The 19,240-nt window shown below is 26.6% G+C and overlaps 2 protein-coding genes across 6 annotated transcripts; one reads left to right on the top strand and one right to left on the bottom strand.

Annotated features, from left to right (window-relative positions):
* Positions 1–1,011: 1,011 nt before the first annotated feature.
* Tsc1 (tuberous sclerosis 1 protein hamartin) lies at positions 1,012–11,682 on the bottom strand. Of its 3 annotated transcripts, XM_015519643.2 has the most exons (22): positions 11,323–11,680; positions 10,735–10,932; positions 10,525–10,664; positions 10,337–10,454; positions 10,134–10,269; positions 8,111–8,223; positions 7,870–8,050; positions 7,726–7,799; positions 7,099–7,229; positions 6,306–6,451; positions 6,123–6,212; positions 4,438–4,659; positions 4,227–4,322; positions 3,976–4,153; positions 3,688–3,887; positions 3,489–3,618; positions 3,147–3,418; positions 2,956–3,081; positions 2,784–2,885; positions 2,483–2,720; positions 1,684–2,080; positions 1,012–1,161 (listed from the first exon to the last, which is right to left on the bottom strand). In XM_015519643.2, exons 3-22 carry the CDS (start codon positions 10,625–10,627, stop codon positions 1,158–1,160), a joined length of 3,057 nt encoding a protein of 1,018 aa, XP_015375129.2. In that variant the 5' UTR covers positions 10,628–10,664; positions 10,735–10,932; positions 11,323–11,680; the 3' UTR covers positions 1,012–1,157. The 3 variants fall into 3 exon arrangements, with proteins under 3 accessions (XP_015375129.2, XP_015375131.2, XP_089084950.1); XM_015519645.2 differs by lacking the exon at positions 4,438–4,659 and having other exon boundaries at positions 11,323–11,681; XM_089228824.1 differs by lacking the exon at positions 1,012–1,161 and having other exon boundaries at positions 1,680–2,080; positions 11,323–11,682.
* A 4,173-nt stretch (positions 11,683–15,855) lies between these two features.
* Bin1 (histone deacetylase complex subunit SAP18) lies at positions 15,856–18,468 on the top strand. Of its 3 annotated transcripts, none has more exons than XM_015519623.2 (5): positions 15,856–16,116; positions 16,179–16,285; positions 16,431–16,625; positions 17,796–17,891; positions 18,071–18,468. In XM_015519623.2, the coding sequence occupies exons 1-4, from the start codon at positions 16,060–16,062 to the stop codon at positions 17,881–17,883; spliced, it is 447 nt and encodes a 148-aa protein (XP_015375109.1). In that variant the 5' UTR covers positions 15,856–16,059; the 3' UTR covers positions 17,884–17,891; positions 18,071–18,468. The 3 variants fall into 3 exon arrangements, with proteins under 3 accessions (XP_015375109.1, XP_015375108.1, XP_015375107.1); XM_015519622.2 differs by having other exon boundaries at positions 15,857–16,116; positions 17,796–17,883; XM_015519621.2 differs by having other exon boundaries at positions 15,858–16,116; positions 17,796–17,875.
* Positions 18,469–19,240: the final 772 nt, after the last annotated feature.

Here is a 19,240-nt window from a genome sequence, read left to right as displayed (position 1 = left end):
ATGTCCATGAATTCTTACTTCTGATTGCAAAATCTTAACATATTTTTTAGTCAAGTGCTTACGGGAATTTAATTAAGGTTATTTTAAAAAAAATGTCTCTGGCTATATCCTCATAATATAATACATAATAACGCCACTGTCGCAACATATTACACTTTTAAATAATGTTTACACACAGAATTGTTTTTCTTTTGAAATGATTTATCTCCACTGAATTAGAGAATTCAAACTTAACACATAAGTTATCTAAAAATATTTTTTATCCAAAATAAAATGAGAATATCAAATCAAAGGTAACACAGGGAGAAGTTTCGATAACAATTGAATGAAAACTTGTGAAGTGGGTAACTTGCATAAAAAAATAACATTTATTGAAACATTAATATTAATGTAATACATTTATAGTAATAGATTTCAGACAAGTTATTTGTTTTTTAAACATTAACAATTATGTATTTATGCACAAATGTATGCAATGTTTGTAGAATAAAATGTCTAATTGAAATCATTCTATACATTAAAATATAATAAAATTTGTCTTGTTAAAATAGATGTTTAAAATGGCCACAAGACATAACATTTTGATTAACTATGAAACATTTACAAATCACATATTGGAACAATAATTTTTTTCATTGACATTATTAGTCATTTAACACATATACATACTATACACAGACAAAAAATATATATACATAAACTCTTCATTTACAATATTTCATTTTCATTAAGTGCATATTGATTATTCATTTTAAATGATAGTTTTTCATAATAATGGAAATAAAAATCAATATAAAAAATAAAAATGAATCATTTATGTACAAACCCTACAAAGACAATAATTAAATTCATTGGTTAGACACAACGATTCAGTAATCAATCAAACACTTATAATATATAATTATTATTATATAATACAAATTCTTAAATTGAATACCATGCACTTATGTGTATATGTATAGTAAAAATAATGTATGAAATAATTTTACTAATGCCAAAACACAAAAAAAATAATGTTGAAAAATAAATGTATAATTAATGAAGATAATTATTCAACAAAAACGTTAGCTTTGTTTAATTGAATATCCTTTAAACAGTACACTTAAATCTTTTTTATAAATGATGTTAAGTATCCAGTACCATTGAGATCATAATGTTTACCTGAAAAATATCAAAATAGATTATATCAATGAAGTTACACCTTAAATCAAATTTTCTGAGCAACAACTTTAATTATTTTTTTAAATATTAAATGTTCTACTAAGATTAATTGTTTTCAGTATTAGAATAATGGACTGCAAATATTTAATTTCAATTGCTTTTAGGTCTATTATAAATAAATGATCAAACATTACCTAAAATTAATTTATAAGGATTTATTTATAATAAACCTGTATGAATAAGAGTTTGTATTTATAAACAGAATATTTTAGTATTATTACGAATATAAATGATTGATACGACATAGTCGACATTGATTTAAAACAAATCTTTTAAATAGAATAAAAAAACAATATAAATAATATTGTATCAGTTAATTTATAAAACTTTAAAAATAATACTTGAAGATGAAAAATGTCAGGAACTTCTAATGATATTATACAACTGTTTTTTATTGAGACAACAAATTTTTATTATTTAATATTTTACTATTTATTAACACTTATTATAACTGGTATTTACTTTGGAGTTGTAGGTATAACGGGGATGTTGTCACAGCTGCCATCACTATCGGCCATCATCATACTAAGCCTAAAGTTTGCATCTTGATCACTCATTGAAGTGTTTGAGTCCACCATAACTAAGTCAGCGCTGAATTTAGGTAGTTCTTCTATAAACTTTTTTCTAGATTCTCCTTCTTCTTTATATTCTTTATTTTGGTATTGTATTTCTTTCAAAATTCTGCATTCTTCTTTTATTTCAGATAATTTTTCATTGAAATGTTTTTTAACCTTTTCTATTTCACATTTACCATTTTGCATATAAGCATTCTGATTATTTAACTTCAACTCTAAATCAGCAATACGGGCATTTGATGCTTCTAACAGTGCAGATTTATGGTATAACATGTTTTGAAGCTCTAATAAAGTAATAACAAAAATATTTATTAATTTTTTTTTATTTAAGGAAATTAGGTTTGCACTCAGGTTGCAAATATGGTAGAAACTAAAAAGCTGCAATAATAATAACAGTAAGAAACAATATAATGAAATTTTACTTATAAACAAATGAAATAATATAATATATTGGGAATTACTTCATCAAATAGGTGATTAGTTTGTTTTAAAAATAACTGGTTGAGCAAAGAATAAAAAGTGATATGAATTTATTAATTAAGTAGGGACATTTAAGTTAATACATTCTAAAAGGAAAGAGGAGTCTTCAAAATCGGAAAAGAACTTAATTTAAGGGTAGATTGGGAGCCCAGCAAACCTGAGATCTACCTTTGTTTATAAGTAATACCGTATTACTTAACACATACCATTTATATTATGTTTGTATGATTCTTGACTTAACATAGCATTGCTGGCATCATATCTAAGAGCATTTACATGAGAAACAACATCACGCTGTTGAGATTGCATCTCACCTCTCATGACTAGTTCACGTTGTAAATTTATCACTGTATTTTTTAGCTCTTTACTAATGTTAGCTGTTGCTTGCACAATAGTTAATTCACTTAAAGTGTTGAACAGCTCTGCTTTAGTCTCAGATAATTGCTAAACAGAAAATAATGAAATCAATTTCCTATAGAAAAGCACATTTTAAGTGTACACACTTACTTTTGTAACCTCGGCAGTCTTTACTCTCTCCCCATTATAAAGCTGTTCTAATGCTAGGCATTTATTTTTAGCTTCTTTAGTTTCCTCTTGATATTTTGAACACTAAAATATAATAATTGATTAATTACATATTTAAGTGTTATAACATATAATATAATAAAAATGTTCTAACTTCAGTTTGCCAATGTGATACTCTCTCATTAAGGTCTTTAATTTGTTTTAATGAGTTTTGCCTCAATTTTTCTAACGCAGAAGTTCCATCTTCAATTTCAACCTGTAATTTCAAAACTTGATCTTTCTGTAATAAAAATAATTTTACATTTTAATTCTGATATTTTTATTAAAACATTATTATTTACTCACCAGAGCAGAATTATGTTCATCAACAGCTCGACTACTTCTTGATTTACCTAAAAGTCTACGATTTCGTTCAGCATGAACTTCTCTACGATTACGCTCAAATTGTAATTGTAATGTCAACAAAGCGATTTGGTCTTGCAATAATTTAACATCATCAGTAGATTTTGCTGTATGGCGATGATTAAGAACTATTGCCGATGTGCGCACATATTTTTCAATTAAACATAAAGATTCATCTTCTTGGTTATTAAAACTATTTTGCTGATTTTTAGTAGCTAAAATAAATTAATATGATAGTCAACAATACATTATAACCAATCTTATTAAAACTATTTTAAAACTTACTATTATGTTGATCATTATTATAAGCAGGAAATATGCTATAAAACAAATGTTCATAAGGTAAAATATGTTCTGTTTGAGTAGATACAGTCTGTACTTTAGCTATATCAATATCATTTTTTGATTTTTTTTTCTGTAAAATAAGTTGTTGATTGTAAGCAATAATTTAGATGAATGATATCAGTTTTAATAATAAGCTTACTGGTAGTGAAGTAACATGGCCATTGCTAATATTTGTACTATCCCCATGATGATCCTCTTCGGTTTCTTCTTGTAATGGTGAAGTGCCAGAAGAGATACTGCTCCCATTAGTTTTTTTAATTTCAGGACATGAATTCGCTCTTCGAACACTAAGTAATGAAAATTCCGGTCCCTTTTTAGGGCTGCTATCAGTACTTTGTCCTAAAATGAAAATTCCATTTTATATTATACATGAAAAAAAAATGTATTAAACCTATTAAAAATTTAAGGAAAATATATATTATTATACCAGTAACATTTATAGTTTTCTCTGGAGTACATTGACTATGATAACGTCTTCGTGTTCGAACACTCATTACAAATTCTTTTAATGAAGTAGAATCAGGCATATGTAATCCTCCCTCATAAGTTTGACATGGTGACCCATTACTCTGTTGATCGCATTCAATAATATCTTCATCTCCAGTCTTTTAAATATTAATCATTTGTTAATACATACAAATATTTAAAATATTAATATAGTATTTAGTAGTGCAGTACTTGTAATATTTCAGGATTATTTGAAAGTTGAATTTGAGCTGCAATAGGTTTTGATTCAGAACGTACATTATTTTCATCTTTGATTGAATCTGTTATCTGAAAAATTTTTCAAAAATATCCTAAATTTAAAAATTAATTTAAAAAAAAATTTTTAATATATTAAATAAAAAAATTGTTATCACATTTTTCTGATAATATATCCTAATTCTACCTGATTACGCTCCATTATCATTTTGTCCACTCTACGAACAAGTGACTGTGATTGGAAATCTTCGGTAGGAAAAATAAACCCTTCTTTTTTCAATGGTGAACTAGGCTGAGAATTTGGTGTTGATGAATTACGTCTAGGTAAATTGTCTATGCCAAATGAATTCAATGCTCTGACTACAGTCGAGTTTATAGATGGCAACCTCGATTGTTGATATAAAACATCCTTTCAACATTTTTTGGAATAAGTCACAATACATATATTTTTCAATATAAATGAAGCGATAGTAAAAGAAAAAATGTTGAAAGATATTCAACTACCATATAGAATATAAGATGTATTATTTTTTTTAAAGATACTTAATTTATAAAATTGATAAAAATAATAATAATACTAAAAATAATGAAAATCAAACAACATACAGAGTTTATATATGGACCAGTAATAATTGTACTCTATCATTTTTCTACATGAGAAACATTTTATAACTAACATTTTTAGTGTCTAAGATTCTGGTAATGTATTAATTTTGTAAATCTAGTAAATATCTTGGGAGAGGGAAGGAAGTTCAAAAGTAAAAACCCCAGTACTATTCTTTTTTAACTTTTAATGTTTTTAGAAAAAAAAATAGTAAGAAATGGAAATTGTTGCAAATTATAAAGTAAATATGCAAAGAGATAATAAATTAATTCAAATTTAACACATAAATTATGAATACAGTGACTTACTCAATGACGAGATACACATAATACATATAGTACAATAGATGTAGGTTACCAATTTACCCGTTTTTTTTTTTTACAAAAGAATAAAATAAAATATTATTTATTTTGTCTCTCTGTATTTCTATTTATACTATTAATTATGCTTTTCTCCATACAATTTTTTGAGTTAAAATAATATAGAAGACGAATAATAAGATCATATCAAAGAATTATTTAAATAATAAAAAACAAATTTGTTCAATGTTAAATATAATTTTAAGAAAATTTTCTAGTTTTTTAGAGCACTTTAGTCTTTTTCCTGTACATGAATTTTTTATTTTTATGATTTTATATATATAATAAAGTAATACAACACTTAATTCAATTTAAGCATTCAAGTATAGCTTATTGTTCAATATTAGATCAAATAATTACATCTAAATAAATACATTTATTCTTTATGAAAAATAAATAAAATAAACCAAGAAATTAAAAATTTAAATTTAATAGTTATTTAGTATTTTAAGCAGTGGAAGTTAAAAAGGTCACAAATTGTACAAAAACAAGTATTAAAAAAAAAAAAAAGTAATAGTAAGTATTTTAATTTCCAACAGTTTATTATGTTTAAAAAGTAGAAAACTAACCAAATTTTAAATATATTTTTATGATTATATCAAAAACAAGTTTTAAAAACTAAAAATCAATCTGAAAAGAAATTTATAGTTTTATGCGCAATATATAACTCACAATAAAATTAATCCTATGGCAAAGCCAATATTCAAATTATAAGTATATATAAATATTAATAATGTTAATTTGCAAAAAATAATAATAAAAAATTCATTTCACAATGACAGTGTAATTTATGCCATAAACTATTATTTTGATTAATGTAATAATTATGAGAATACTATTGGTATATAAATATATTAATTTCAGCTTAAAACACTCAATATGCATAACAATAATTTTAAAAATATTTACCCTGATAGGAGTTGTTTCTGGTGTAGCTTCTACAGCTGCTTCTGGAGGTGAATGTTCATTATGGTTGAATATTAATGGTTTATAGTAATTCTGAAATATAATTACTACAGTTATAAGTTTGTTTTTTTTTTAAATATTAATTAACATTTATTAGTAATTAATTATTATACACCAAAATGTTACCTGTAAATTTGGAGTAGTGGGAACAGATTTAACAGTATCTTTATCAAATTCACCACAATATAACATTGGACTCCATAATTCATTATCCCTGATACTATTAACACCAACAATATCTCCAGTTGCACCAATACTTGATTTTAAAATTTCTAAACATATTTCAGACAAGTTGAAAAATGTGTCTCAAAAATTAAATGATTGATTTACATGTTCATTATATACAAGAATTATTATAATATACACTAGGGGACGCCAACGTGGATATGTCCACAGCCACATGGATAAATACAATGATATCAAGGGCCAAAATGTTTATAAATACATTTTATAGTTTTTATAATACCATCATATTTTATCATTAACAAGTAAAAATTGTTTTTTTTTTTAAATTATACGCGAGCGACAAATTGGCTACCCCTGATATTATACACACTATAATTTGACGAACATCCTAAAATTGCCAGATTTTTCACTTATTGAATAATTGAATTATTATTACTAATGATCCCCATGAACCATGAACCATAATTAAAGTAATTAAATTAATTCATACTCATATTAAAATGAGCTAATATATTTTAGTTTATAAGTAGTAAATTATTTTTTGATTATAATTTGATAATTTCAGTTAGTAATTCCATATTATGTAAATCCCAAATTCTATCTATATCCTTATTTACCAATGATTACAATACTGTACTTCACTATAGTCTAAAATAGTCATAAATAATAACAGCAATTAAAAAATATAATGAATTGTTAAATATCATGTTTGGTAACATAAATTATAGATTACCGAGAGCTGATGAAAAATTTGACCCTGCATTTGTCCAAGTTGAAGTATTTTGATAATTTCTATCCCCATTTTCCAATAAAGTATATCTTGTACATTCCATAACAACATCATGTTGCTCCATTTTTTTCCACCTAGTAAAAAATAAAAATAGGCAATATTTAACAAGTTAATAATTTTTTTAAAATTAATTATGATACTATCTTATAATTATTTAAAGTAATTAAGATACTAGGGTTCTTGAACCTTAATATGCAGCAGACCATATATTATTTTCTACAAACGTGCAGGCTGCATTTGTAGTAAAAACATGTATTTTTCCAAAAATTCAGTTGTATTATCCACAACAGAAGTTTATTTCCAAAATATCTAATATGATTGAAAATTAAATACAACAGCCAACATTTATAATATGTAGGTAGATAATTTAATTTATATTTCACTCAATAGTGATGTCTTAAATGTTAAATTATGACTTATAAATGTTCTAATTTTTTCAAAATAAAAAAGATACATGCTACATTTCTGATGTGATTGCAAGCCGCAAATAATGACAAGCCTAGCTGTAGGTTGAAGAAGACGCTTAACTTATATTATAAATCATAATGTAATGTAAAATATATACTTTACCTATGAGCTGATGTTTCCACATCTTTGCTGCTCACAATTAAACTTGGATGCATACGCATTGTTTCTATCATGGGCTAAATAAAAAATGAATCATAGTTCTATACACAAATACACAATTAACATAATTCATAATATATTTCTTACTTTAATTGTATGAGTGAAAACTAAATCAGGTGTGCTATATTGTTGCTTTAAATATAACACAAATGAACAAGGGTACATACTATATAGTTGAACAAATAATACATATAATGATATCTGAAGATGGAATAAATGAATTTCTGGAACTTTGTTTTTTTGAGAAGTATTCCAGGCTGCCAAACGACTAGTTTAAAATTTTTTTTTATTATTTACAAAAGTAAGTAAATAAAATAATGATACATACCTAAATCCTTCAAAAATATCTGGTAGAAACGAAGAAATAAGTGCAGGAATAACAGTCAAAAGTACATTAAGAGCAAGTAAAGCGCTAGTAATAGTAATTATTTCATTTTCAGACTGAAAAAAAAAAATTATTAACAAATAAAATATATATCTAACGTGTAATTTAAAATGTGTTGCATCTGAGTTTTATTTTAAAACATCTCTGAAAGCTAATTATTGCCCTTTGGTGCGTTCAATTGTTGAATATTCTTCAGTGTTAAGGGTCTCGCCCACAACAAACAGTGATTCCTAGTTAGAACAGTTCCATGCCGTTTCCTTTCTTTTGCAGGTTATGTACTAGATATTGAACATCTTGAACATGATTATTCAAATTTTCTACACTACCTTTGATTAAATATTTCATCACTCCTGATGTAATATTACATTCCTGTACTTTATAATATTATCATTTGCTAGTAACCATTCAATTTTAGGAAACCTTGGCTTATATTATTTTAAATTTAAATAATTAGATCATAATAAGGATTTCAACATTTAGATTTAAAAAAAAATTTATTTTGCGTATATAGATTTCAGAGCATAAATAGTTTAACAGCAAAAATGTTAAGCACTAGCTGACAGAAGAGTGAATGCAAACTTATCATTTAAGACCTACTTCTTACAAAACTTAATTCTCTTTGCAATCCTATTACATGCCACTAACTAAACTTGTAACCACCCAATTTTCCACATGACGTGTCTAGCAAATAACCACCCCTTCTAAGCTCGTATTTTAACCTTGTTATGTAATCCTTGGTTGCCACAATATTTCATTTGTCATTTTCCCTGACTTTTCCATAACTTTCCCATGTTTTTCCATATATATTTTAAGAGTAAATTTTGATTTTTTTTTTTTAAGTTTAATATACCTAACACCGTTTATTTTTTTTTTTTTTTTAAATAATAATTTAAATTGACAATGGATATGCTTTAAAAATTTTAGGGAATACCTAATTTATTGTTTACAAGTTCCATATTTTCCATATTGTTTTTATCAATAAAGTAAAGTATTTTTTTTCGAAATGAATGATTTACATTGAAATATTAGGGAAAATATAAATTACGATTTGAAATATAAATTCCAGAGTTTCATACGAATTCCCTGACTATTCCATGTTTTCCCTGACTTTTCCAGGTTTTCCAGGTTTCCAGAAACCGTGGCAACCATGTAATCATGAACTTTTTAATTTTTTCAAAGTAGAATGTATTCTACACCCAAATTAAAATTGTACATGATATTATTATTATTTTTATCTTTACTATATTATAAAGCTGAAGAGTTAAAAATTTTAACACGCTAATCTCAGGAATTACTAGTACAAGTTTAAAAATTATATTTTTATTGGATTGTCCTTTTATAAAGAAAGGTTTGGTCGTGTCTATGGGAAGGTTTTAATGTATAATATGTTATACTAGTTCATAGGGTCAACTTTAAATAATATTCAATCAGTTAATAATCTATATAAAAATGGATTTCTGTCTATTTGTATGTCCTTAACACATTTCTAAACGGCTGAACCGATTGTGAAAAAATTGGTACAGAGATATATTAGACTTATGGACAGTATATAGGCTAAGTTAAAAAGTGATAAGCCCAACCCTGGAGGTCCTCAGATATTTTGAGATTTATGATGGAAATTGTTGTTTATAGATGGTTGCTATTAGTTTCAATAATAATAATAATAATAATAACAGTTCTAATAATAATTAGTGCCGAAGAAATTATTATCCCTGAATTTATTATTATTTGTTTTCATGGTAAGTACTTCTACAGCATTAAAAGTTGATATTGATATTTTGTGTTTTTTGTTATAATAACGCTATTTCTATGCAGTATAATTCTTATACTGTCTATTATATTTCATATTACACAGTAATCAGAAAGTCATAAAAAAAACCACAACAAAAGATCTTAGGAAAAAAAATTCCATAATTCATATTTAATATAATAAGTCAGTTAATTAAATAAAATAAATAATTTATACCTTTAAAAGTTTTATTAATTCCTTGAGTAAATGATGGTTAGTAATTTTAATCAACCATGTTGGTTGTCTTTTTACTACATGACCCAGTAATGTAAGTGCTTGAAGACGATTTGTACTACGTAAGCCATCAACAAGCCTAAATACATAACACGTCAAAATTATATTTTTTAATTTATAAATAACTGATTAATGAAAATATTTACCTATCAAACAGATACTTGTCATGTGGTTCTCTGACAGCTACTAATACTTCTACAGCTCTTTGTGATCCAGTTGACATAAAATAATCATACATTCCATTTAACAGCCATGGTTCTTTTACTATTTATTAAAATTAATTCTAATCAATAATTTGTACTTAAATTGTTTTAGGCATATTTAAATTGTTTACCAATATTGAATTGTTCATGAAATTTGTGTTTTACAACTTCTACTTCTTTAGGAATGTTGGATTCTAATGATGTGAATAGCTCCATTACCTCCATAGCAATCATTTTTCCAACTAAACATTCTTTGTTACTAATACTTTATCTGAAATACAATAAAAACCTAAAATTACAACTTTGACCAATAATTTATAAAATAATATATAAAAACATACATTATAGTTGGCAACCAACATCAAATACAAAATGTTCAGTTTAAAGTTCCGTTTAAACTTTGATACGACTTGAAATTTGTAAAGAAGAAACAATAAATATATAAATTTCAGAAAAACATATTATTGCTATTCCATTTTATTTAATGTCATCTAATGTGATTTTCCATTAACTCTTTTACCATCAATAAATTATTTGTTCTGAAAAATAATATATTTACGTGTTTATCACTTCACTATCATATTTTTATTCAGAATAATGAATAACATAACTAGTTAGTGTGGCTTATATAAAAATAATAGTAACAATGATAACATGTATAATTAATAATGCTATATCTAATATGGCACTAGTATATATACAACTAGTACCTACCATAAATCGTATTTCTTAAAAACATGTCTCATAATACTATAAAAAAATCTGTCCACTGTACCAAATAATAGTCCATACAGTTGTATGACAGTTATTAAAAAATAACAATGATACTATAATTTATTACATAGTATTTTATTAATTTTCTGATCATTTAATCAGCAGAACAAGACAAAAGAAAAATAAAGTATTTGTGGTCTATCATTACAACTCACCATGTTATTAATTCAAATTGAAAGTAGACGATATGAATATGCATACATACATCAATTCTATAAGAACTAACAGAATAATATGATCGATTCAATGGCGTTTTCCTGTGCACGGTTAGGTTTATGAAGTACAAATACGAGAATAGATAGTGGACTTAGATCGCACTTGTGAAACTAAAAATGGTAAAGATAAAAAATTTCAGGAAAACAATGAAATAAGCTTTCATGATATTCTCCGGTCGCTCGTTCATCGCTGTATACTTTATAGTTAGATGCAATTAATTGTACAGCAATACATACTTGCAAACTAAACGTTACTAAAGTCTACAAGTCTACAAATTAAATACACCTAAATATAATATATGTATATATATATATATATACATATAAGACAAAAATAATATCTATATTCTATAATATGTTAAATTGAATAATTAATAATAATATATTAAACGATGATAACGAACACAATGCATCCAACCGAAGTCGATCAGATGTTTAGTTGTTTCAAGGTCAGCTGACGCTGACTGGGGGTCTATTTCGAGTTCGCTGTAATCATTGGAGAATATATTTAAACGTTGAACAATGATTTTAGCGCACCAACTAAAATATATATTTTTGAATTTTATTTTGCTGTCTAATAATTTTAAACTAATCTCTAATAGTCCAATAATTTTTTTTTCAAACTAATATTTATTAGTTCGATATCTAAAATTATATTGGGTTCACTGTAATAAATTGTATTAGTTTTATCATTAATAAATGATAAAATGCCCTAAGGTAATAAGGTGTTGAGTACCTATGGCATACCGTATATCGGTATATCTATAATAGAATACTTGCTATACATTCAAGATGTTAATAAGATAATACATTTATTACTTATTAGTTTATTACTTCTTTTTGTTATTAGATGCCTAACCTAAACTAACCTTCTTATGGCTTAATTAACCATCTGTTTGCTACGCGGGGAAGCCAGGATTAGGATTTGGGGAGAGTAAAAGTGTATACAGTACTTGTACTAATGTACTATACATCCAATATCCCTCTGGGAAGTCTGACTACGCCACTGGATCTAATAAGTATGAACCTGAATGATCGTACAAAAATAAATATTATTTGGGTAACGCGTGACAAACGGATGGTTGTTATAACTATAGGACACTTTGAATAAAAAGATTCTTAGTTGGTTTCCAATACCTATAAGTGTTTGCTTATCAAGTTGCTTTATTGATTGTTAACCTTAACCCCTTAGAACATCTTTTACGAGAAAAAAACTAAGACTGAATCGGAACTCTTTAGCACAATAGTGCCACCTAATCTTTTAGAACTTAGATCACACATTGTGGATAGAATTACACCAATCTCAAACAATTTTAAACATGTAAGCGACGAATCCCTGACAGAGATGGGTACGCGAAATGAGCCGTCGGAATACGGTGACGGTGACATATTCTGTTCATATATCATATGTAGTATATTAGTTTATAATTTAAGGTTGACACATTAACTGTGATCAAATCTTGGAAGTATGATTGGACGAAAATTTTACTAATTGTAGAAGTAATAATTTTTTTTAAATAAAAAGTAAAAACTGATAACCTAATCTTGTCATAGGAGTGCACAACAAGGGTGCAGCACGTACACGCATCCAAGGCTGCATCTGCTCTTTCTGTGGCACCAATTTTTTTCCCCAAGTGCATAGAATACAGATACGTGTTTGTAATATGATTGTGGATTATACCAGTGGCGCCGAACCTATAACCCAAGAGGGGCGACCGCCTCCCCTTTTTTACGGTGAGTGAGGTCGTAGGGGTCCGTGGGTTGTGGGTACCCCAACAAACTATTTATGAATTATGTTCCTAACTCCTAAACTATTAAAACATATAGTTTTTATTTTGTACACAGGGGTGGTGGTCCGTATAACTTTTTAATTCCCCCCCCCCTTTTAAAATATAGTAGTTCGGCGCCACTGATGGATTATACACACAATAGTCCCTAAAATTATGTGTAGTATGAAAAGTGCAGAGTGTAGTACGAAATTCATATTATATCAATATTATATATACAATTTTAATCTAACAATAATGTTACTACAGGATATCAGAAAGTTTTGTCGAAGAACTTTCTGATATCCATGAAATTTCGGAACAAGTACCCCATCTCTTCTTAAACCACAAAAAATAAAAGGCGGGTAAGTCGTGAATGTCGCTCTGCTGTACAGTAGGTTACAAGTCGGTTATTGTAATGGATGGAATTAAATTTGAATCCAATGATATTATATCATTGTATATAAAAAACGATTCTGAGCGAAGACGGTTATCTGTCTAGGATATATTATAGATTATTAAAAATTTTCAAATCTTAGATTTAAAAAGAAAATTTTTTTATAATTTTTAGTTAAAAATAATTTGCGAATTTTCGTGATTTTTACGTATTTTGTCAAAATTCAAACTTTGAATGCTTATAAAAAAAATTGTGACTATGAATATCTTTTATTTTTCAACTGCTATTGTAACAATATGTTAAGAGCCTTGTGTTAAATTTTCAAGCTTTTCTCCCTAACAAATACATTTTTATCGATATTAATTTAAAAAAAACTAATAATGTTCGAAAATTTCAAATGCCTATGAATAGTTCAAATCAAGTCGAAAATTTTTGAAAATTGCATGGTGAATAGAATATACTTATATAAACATTCGGTGAAAATTTCATGTATCTATAGTCATTTGTTTTAAAGTTACATCAAAAACCAAAATCGATTTTGTCGAAAAATGAGTGTGCGTAAAAATTCCCGTTTTTTCCTTAATTTTTAGTTTGTTTATCCCGATTATTTAGAAAAGTATTAAGAATTTTTCACTTTTGACCCCCCAAAGTACCAACTAGATTCACTTTCTGATCGAACGAAGTACTGAAGTCAAAAATCGTAGCACTTTTAAACAAGTTTAATGAAAAATCACTTGTTGGCTTCAATTACAATTATACTCTAAAATAAGATATTTTACTGAGGGTTACAGTAATAATTGGAACTATTGAATTATATGATGCCAATTACTGCATTCATCATTTTCTAAAATTATCAAGCCACAATGATTCATACTATTACAGGCCAAGTAGTGTAATCAACTAGGTTATATAAAATATTGAATTTAGTTTGGCAAGTATGATATTATTGCTTTATAAATAAACTATTTTAGTTGCTAAAAAAACAATAGGTAGTTAACAGAATCATAAGAAAAACTATATTGTAGTGCCTCGCCACTGCCTCCTGAAAAATTTCATTATTAAGGGTTACAATAATTGGTCCATTAACCGACGATGTGGAAAACTATTAGATTTAGTACAATGTGAAAAGAAGTAGGAAAGACATCTATTGAAAATTCTAAGATAATATAATTTTAAGACAAATATTCAAACCAATTTTTTAATTAAAACTAAAATTTTATTATTACATTACAATAATAATAATTATGTGCTGGCTTTAAAAGTTTAAAACCGTGTTTAAAAATTTTAATGCTAATAAGTGTAATTTATTACTTTCTTAAATTTTTATATTTGTGTTATTTATGGATACGTACCACGAATGCGGAATGGCAAGGGACGATTGACCAATCTTCGTCAATCGTCATAGATAATAGATATTATATGATATTGTCATACGTTTTCAAGTTATTTACTTCATTGAATTATACGATGGACACAATTCCAAAATTGGATATTTTTTGGAGTATTTATCTGTACAACTCGTAACATAGAATTCTGCGTATAAGATTGCTTAACCACATTAATGAAGCGAGTCTATTTTTTTCCTTTGAAATGAATGCGGGTAAAAAAGATTGGATAGGTAATAATAATGTAGGTTCCTATTTATCATAAAATTGATGTTTAAAAACAAAAATGTGTTTCTGACATTTTAAAATTTGTCAAAACTTAGGGTTTTTAAGTTCATGCTTTCGGCAATTACTAAATAGTCACTAAAAACTTCACAAATATTAATTTTTTGTTTTTATTATCGAGGGAGTTGACTTGTAGAGTTGTAGCAGACCTATTACCAAGTATTTTATGTATTTTTAATTTCGAGGTAGGAAGAGTGTAGAACATATTGGAAGGAGAATATGGAATGACATACGACATACGCCATGGTGGTCATACCTATTATGTTTCTGAAAATATTTATATTATCTGTAAATATAAATCTATTCCATAGGTTTTTGCCTTTTTGGTAGGACAATATATTTTTATTTGTGCATACTATTTTAGTATTTTATAATTCAAAAAATTTCTCATTTGCTGCCTGCTGGTAATCAAATTTATTTCCTCCATGATATTTTGAGGAAAATTTTTACCTTAGATCATGATATGATAGTATATGATCTAAGATTTTTACCCTCTCTCAATCCCATCAAGACAAGTTCCACAAAACAACAGAACAAAAAAACCTAAACATTTCTGAATAAAAGGCAACACTGTATTTAATTTGTTTTGATGTTGATTGAATGTTTAACTATTAAATATTAAGATAAGAATTCTGAATTATAAATTTATTATTGTAGCATTTGTACTTTGTAGCTTAGTCGGCGTCAAATAAAAGTTACTGGTTTCGAGTTTGTAGTTTGAGTCGTTTAAGTATATTCATATCTAAATTAGTAGAAGCCTAGAACTCTTGTATCTTTTTTTGTGAATTTCAAATAAACATTTATTGGCACTTAAATTTATTAGAAAAAGTTTAACGAATTAAAAATGGCTGCAGTTGAGTCACTTGTAAAAGTTGAAGAAAAACCTGTTAACAGAGAAAAGGTAAAAGTTAATATTTAAAATAATATTGATTTGTCATAATTATAAATATTTTGTCATTTCAGACTTGCCCATTATTATTAAGGGTATTCTGTGCAATGGGACATCATAATAATTTATCGGAATATTATCGGGGCAATGTGCCTGGGAATGAACTTCAAATATATACATGGTACATATTGCATAGGACTAGAATAATAATTTTTCTACTCTTCAAACTACACAGGGTCAACTACCTTTGTCTTATATATACACAGGACTATCAAGCAGATATCTTAACTTGCACTAAAACAATATTAATTGTTATTCATTTTTAGGATGGACGCTACGCTACGTGAATTAACTGGTCTGATTAAAGAAGTGAATATTGAATCTCGAGTCCGTGGAACAACATTTGATTTTGTTCTAATATCACCAGAATATAATTGCCCAAGATTTAATGCATTTGAAATCGGTCTGACTGTTGCTGGAAATAGATCTCCAGATGATTCGAAAACATTAGGGAACACAAGGTATATGGTATTTATGGTAACTTTGAATTTTTAAAGCACTTAAACGAGGTGGTGAAACTTGTGATCAACTAAACAACCTTTAAATATGTAAGCCAAAATGTTTATAATCATATTTAGTTTGTATTTGAGTAATTTGCTTCATACTTGTAAAAACTTGTCAGTAGGTTATAGTTTGAAAAACTTTACCGAAGATTTATATTATACACAGCACCTAATTCATAAAAGAAACATATACTTACTTAGTTTTAATAAATTAAAAAAATTAATTGAAATAACATAATTTAAGTGTTATTATATAAATTAATCATTTAGTTACAGTTGAGTGCCTGCCTTGTCCTCAACACTATTTAATCAAGGCCTAGAAAATCCTTAGAAATTACAGTCCGTAGGCTGATTATTCTCTTGTATAATAGACAATAGGTCTCAAACAACGAGTGAGATGGTTAGTAAACAATAGATATTGGCTTACGTAGATATAGATAGTTATTTTAGGTAAATTCAAATAAGAAATAGCTCGAATAATATCTTAACTCTTAGCAGTTAGCTAATAAATGGCATTATGTGGCAAAGAATAAATCAAATTCATAGTTCTCTTCAGAAAGACAAAGAATTTACAAGCAGATAATTTATACTTTAAAAAGTGAAAAACTTTAAATATCTGTAAGTAAATTTAAATAGTAAAATTTACATGCACTGAGAGATAAGCTATAGAATAGCAAGTGGGAACTAGTGCAAACAATGAGCTACATAAGAAAAACTCTTGTCAGTAAATATATACAAAATTATGATTGTAATTTATTGATATTTTAACTAAAAATACCTAAATAAAAGCAATAAGTCATCAATAACAAACTATTGATTACTTATAATGATAATTGTTCAAAATTAAAAATGTATTGTTATAATATTTTATTAATGTAATGCATATTTCATGATTTTTAATATATATCCCGGCATGTATTTTAATATAATAAATACATGCCGGGATATTAAAAGGTTAGGGGCAATGTATGTTTAAATTAAACTAAGTTTTTTACAGTTTTCGTATCTAAGTAATCTATTTATTAGGTATAACAAGCGATGTGAGGAGGACGTTAAACACCTAGACCCTCCTACCTATGACATAGCATAGGTTATATTGATATTAAAAGATTGATTATTTTGTTACAGATTTACTATTGGTGATTACTTAGATGTTTGCATTACTCCTCCAGAACGTTTTATGAGAAGACCAGCACCAATGCGTTACCGTAAATAAGTATATTTGTAATATTGTAATTCTCTATTAATAATAAATGTATACATTTTTGGATTTTAATATGAATCTCATTTTTTTAAACTTTTTACTCAATAACTACAATCTACAAATTAATATTCAGAGATGACTAACTTACAAAAACATCAATATATTTTTATTAACAGTTAATTTTTGGTATTTTTTTCAGTTAAAAAAAAAAAACCTTTCAGTCATTGAACAATAATTTGGTGTACTCTATCAACAATAAGAAATCATCTCAGCTCAGATAAAAAGCAAAGTTTAATTGAAGTCAATCATATTTAGAAACCACGGATTGAATTGGTCAGCATAACACAATTGTCATATGAAACAATCTGCTTATTATTTAGCATAATGTAAAAATTGTAAAATGCACTTTAATAAATACCAATATTATGTATTAGTGTATTCTGTGCCTAATTTCTATACTAATATTATATTTGATAGATTAAATCATTTTTAATACCAAAAACTTTTAATTTGTATTTTTTTTTCAAATTAATTAAGTAATATTTATATATTATATAAAAAAATATTGTAATAAATGTGCTGATTGATTTCAAACAAGTAACGCTTTAATACTTTTTATTTGTTTGATTAAATTTACTAATTCTGCTTTTAAAATAAATAGAATCTTTGTCTCAGGTGATCCGGTTTACATGAATGTGGAGTTTAATAATTTTTAATAACAAAAGCCCAATTCATGATGGTCAAATATGTCCTCAATATTATCAAGGTTTCTCGTACTAGAGGTTGAACCTATTTGTCTAGGAATAACTGAAAAATATATTGATTTTCAATAATGTGGAATATTTAGATAGTTTTTAACATGGTGTCAAAAGATCTCTGCAACGTGGAAAATACCAAAATAGATTTTATTTTTACAAGCATTTAGTCCCTCCCCAAAATAAACGCCACTTTTTCTTCATTTAATTATAATATTACTAACCATAGATAAGTATGTTACTAACTTTGTTATAGCAGTAAGTAATGCAGTTATAACAGAGAAGTTCAAACTGCGTGTCACAGCTTCCAGGGACGTTGTGAGAGTTTGCAAAGGCACGTCAGGGATGTAGTGGAGGGTATGCTCGAGTATGCGGCAAGAAACTGATAAAATTGATGAACTAAATGAAATAAATAATTTGATAAAAATTATTCCATGTTCTACTGCGGAACGTGAATGTCGATTTAGCTTAATGAATATTATTTGCACTGACATATGCTCAAGATTAACTATTCACAATATTTCAAACCTGATGCTCATTAACATAAATGGTCCACCATTGAGTATATGGAACCCTGAAGACTATGTTAAAAGTTGGATTTTAAACCAGAACAG

Source organism: Diuraphis noxia, unplaced genomic scaffold (assembly GCF_037042655.1).
Source record: "Diuraphis noxia isolate RWA-SAM2 unplaced genomic scaffold, SU_Dnox_SAM2 contig0005, whole genome shotgun sequence".
Classification (NCBI taxonomy): domain Eukaryota; kingdom Metazoa; phylum Arthropoda; class Insecta; order Hemiptera; family Aphididae; genus Diuraphis; species Diuraphis noxia.
The sequence above is the reverse complement of the archived record's forward strand: the minus strand, read 5'-3'. Positions and strand labels throughout refer to the sequence as shown.

Excerpts from the sequence above, each read along its gene's own strand:
- Tsc1 (XM_089228824.1), bottom strand. The coding sequence starts at position 10,627 with ATGATTGCTATGGAGGTAATGGAGCTATTCACATCATTAGAATCCAAC. Across the intron at positions 6,452-7,098 it reads AAATTTTTCATCAGCTCTCG|AAATTTTAAAATCAAGTATT; the intron begins GTAATCTATAAT and ends AAATATGTTTAG. Across the intron at positions 2,721-2,783 it reads AGACTGCCGAGGTTACAAAA|CAATTATCTGAGACTAAAGC; the intron begins GTAAGTGTGTAC and ends TTTTCTGTTTAG.
- Bin1 (XM_015519621.2), top strand. The coding sequence starts at position 16,060 with ATGGCTGCAGTTGAGTCACTTGTAAAAGTTGAAGAAAAACCTGTTAAC. Across the intron at positions 16,286-16,430 it reads GAACTTCAAATATATACATG|GATGGACGCTACGCTACGTG; the intron begins GTACATATTGCA and ends ATTCATTTTTAG. Across the intron at positions 17,876-18,070 it reads ACCAGCACCAATGCGTTACC|TTAAAAAAAAAAAACCTTTC; the intron begins GTAAATAAGTAT and ends TATTTTTTTCAG.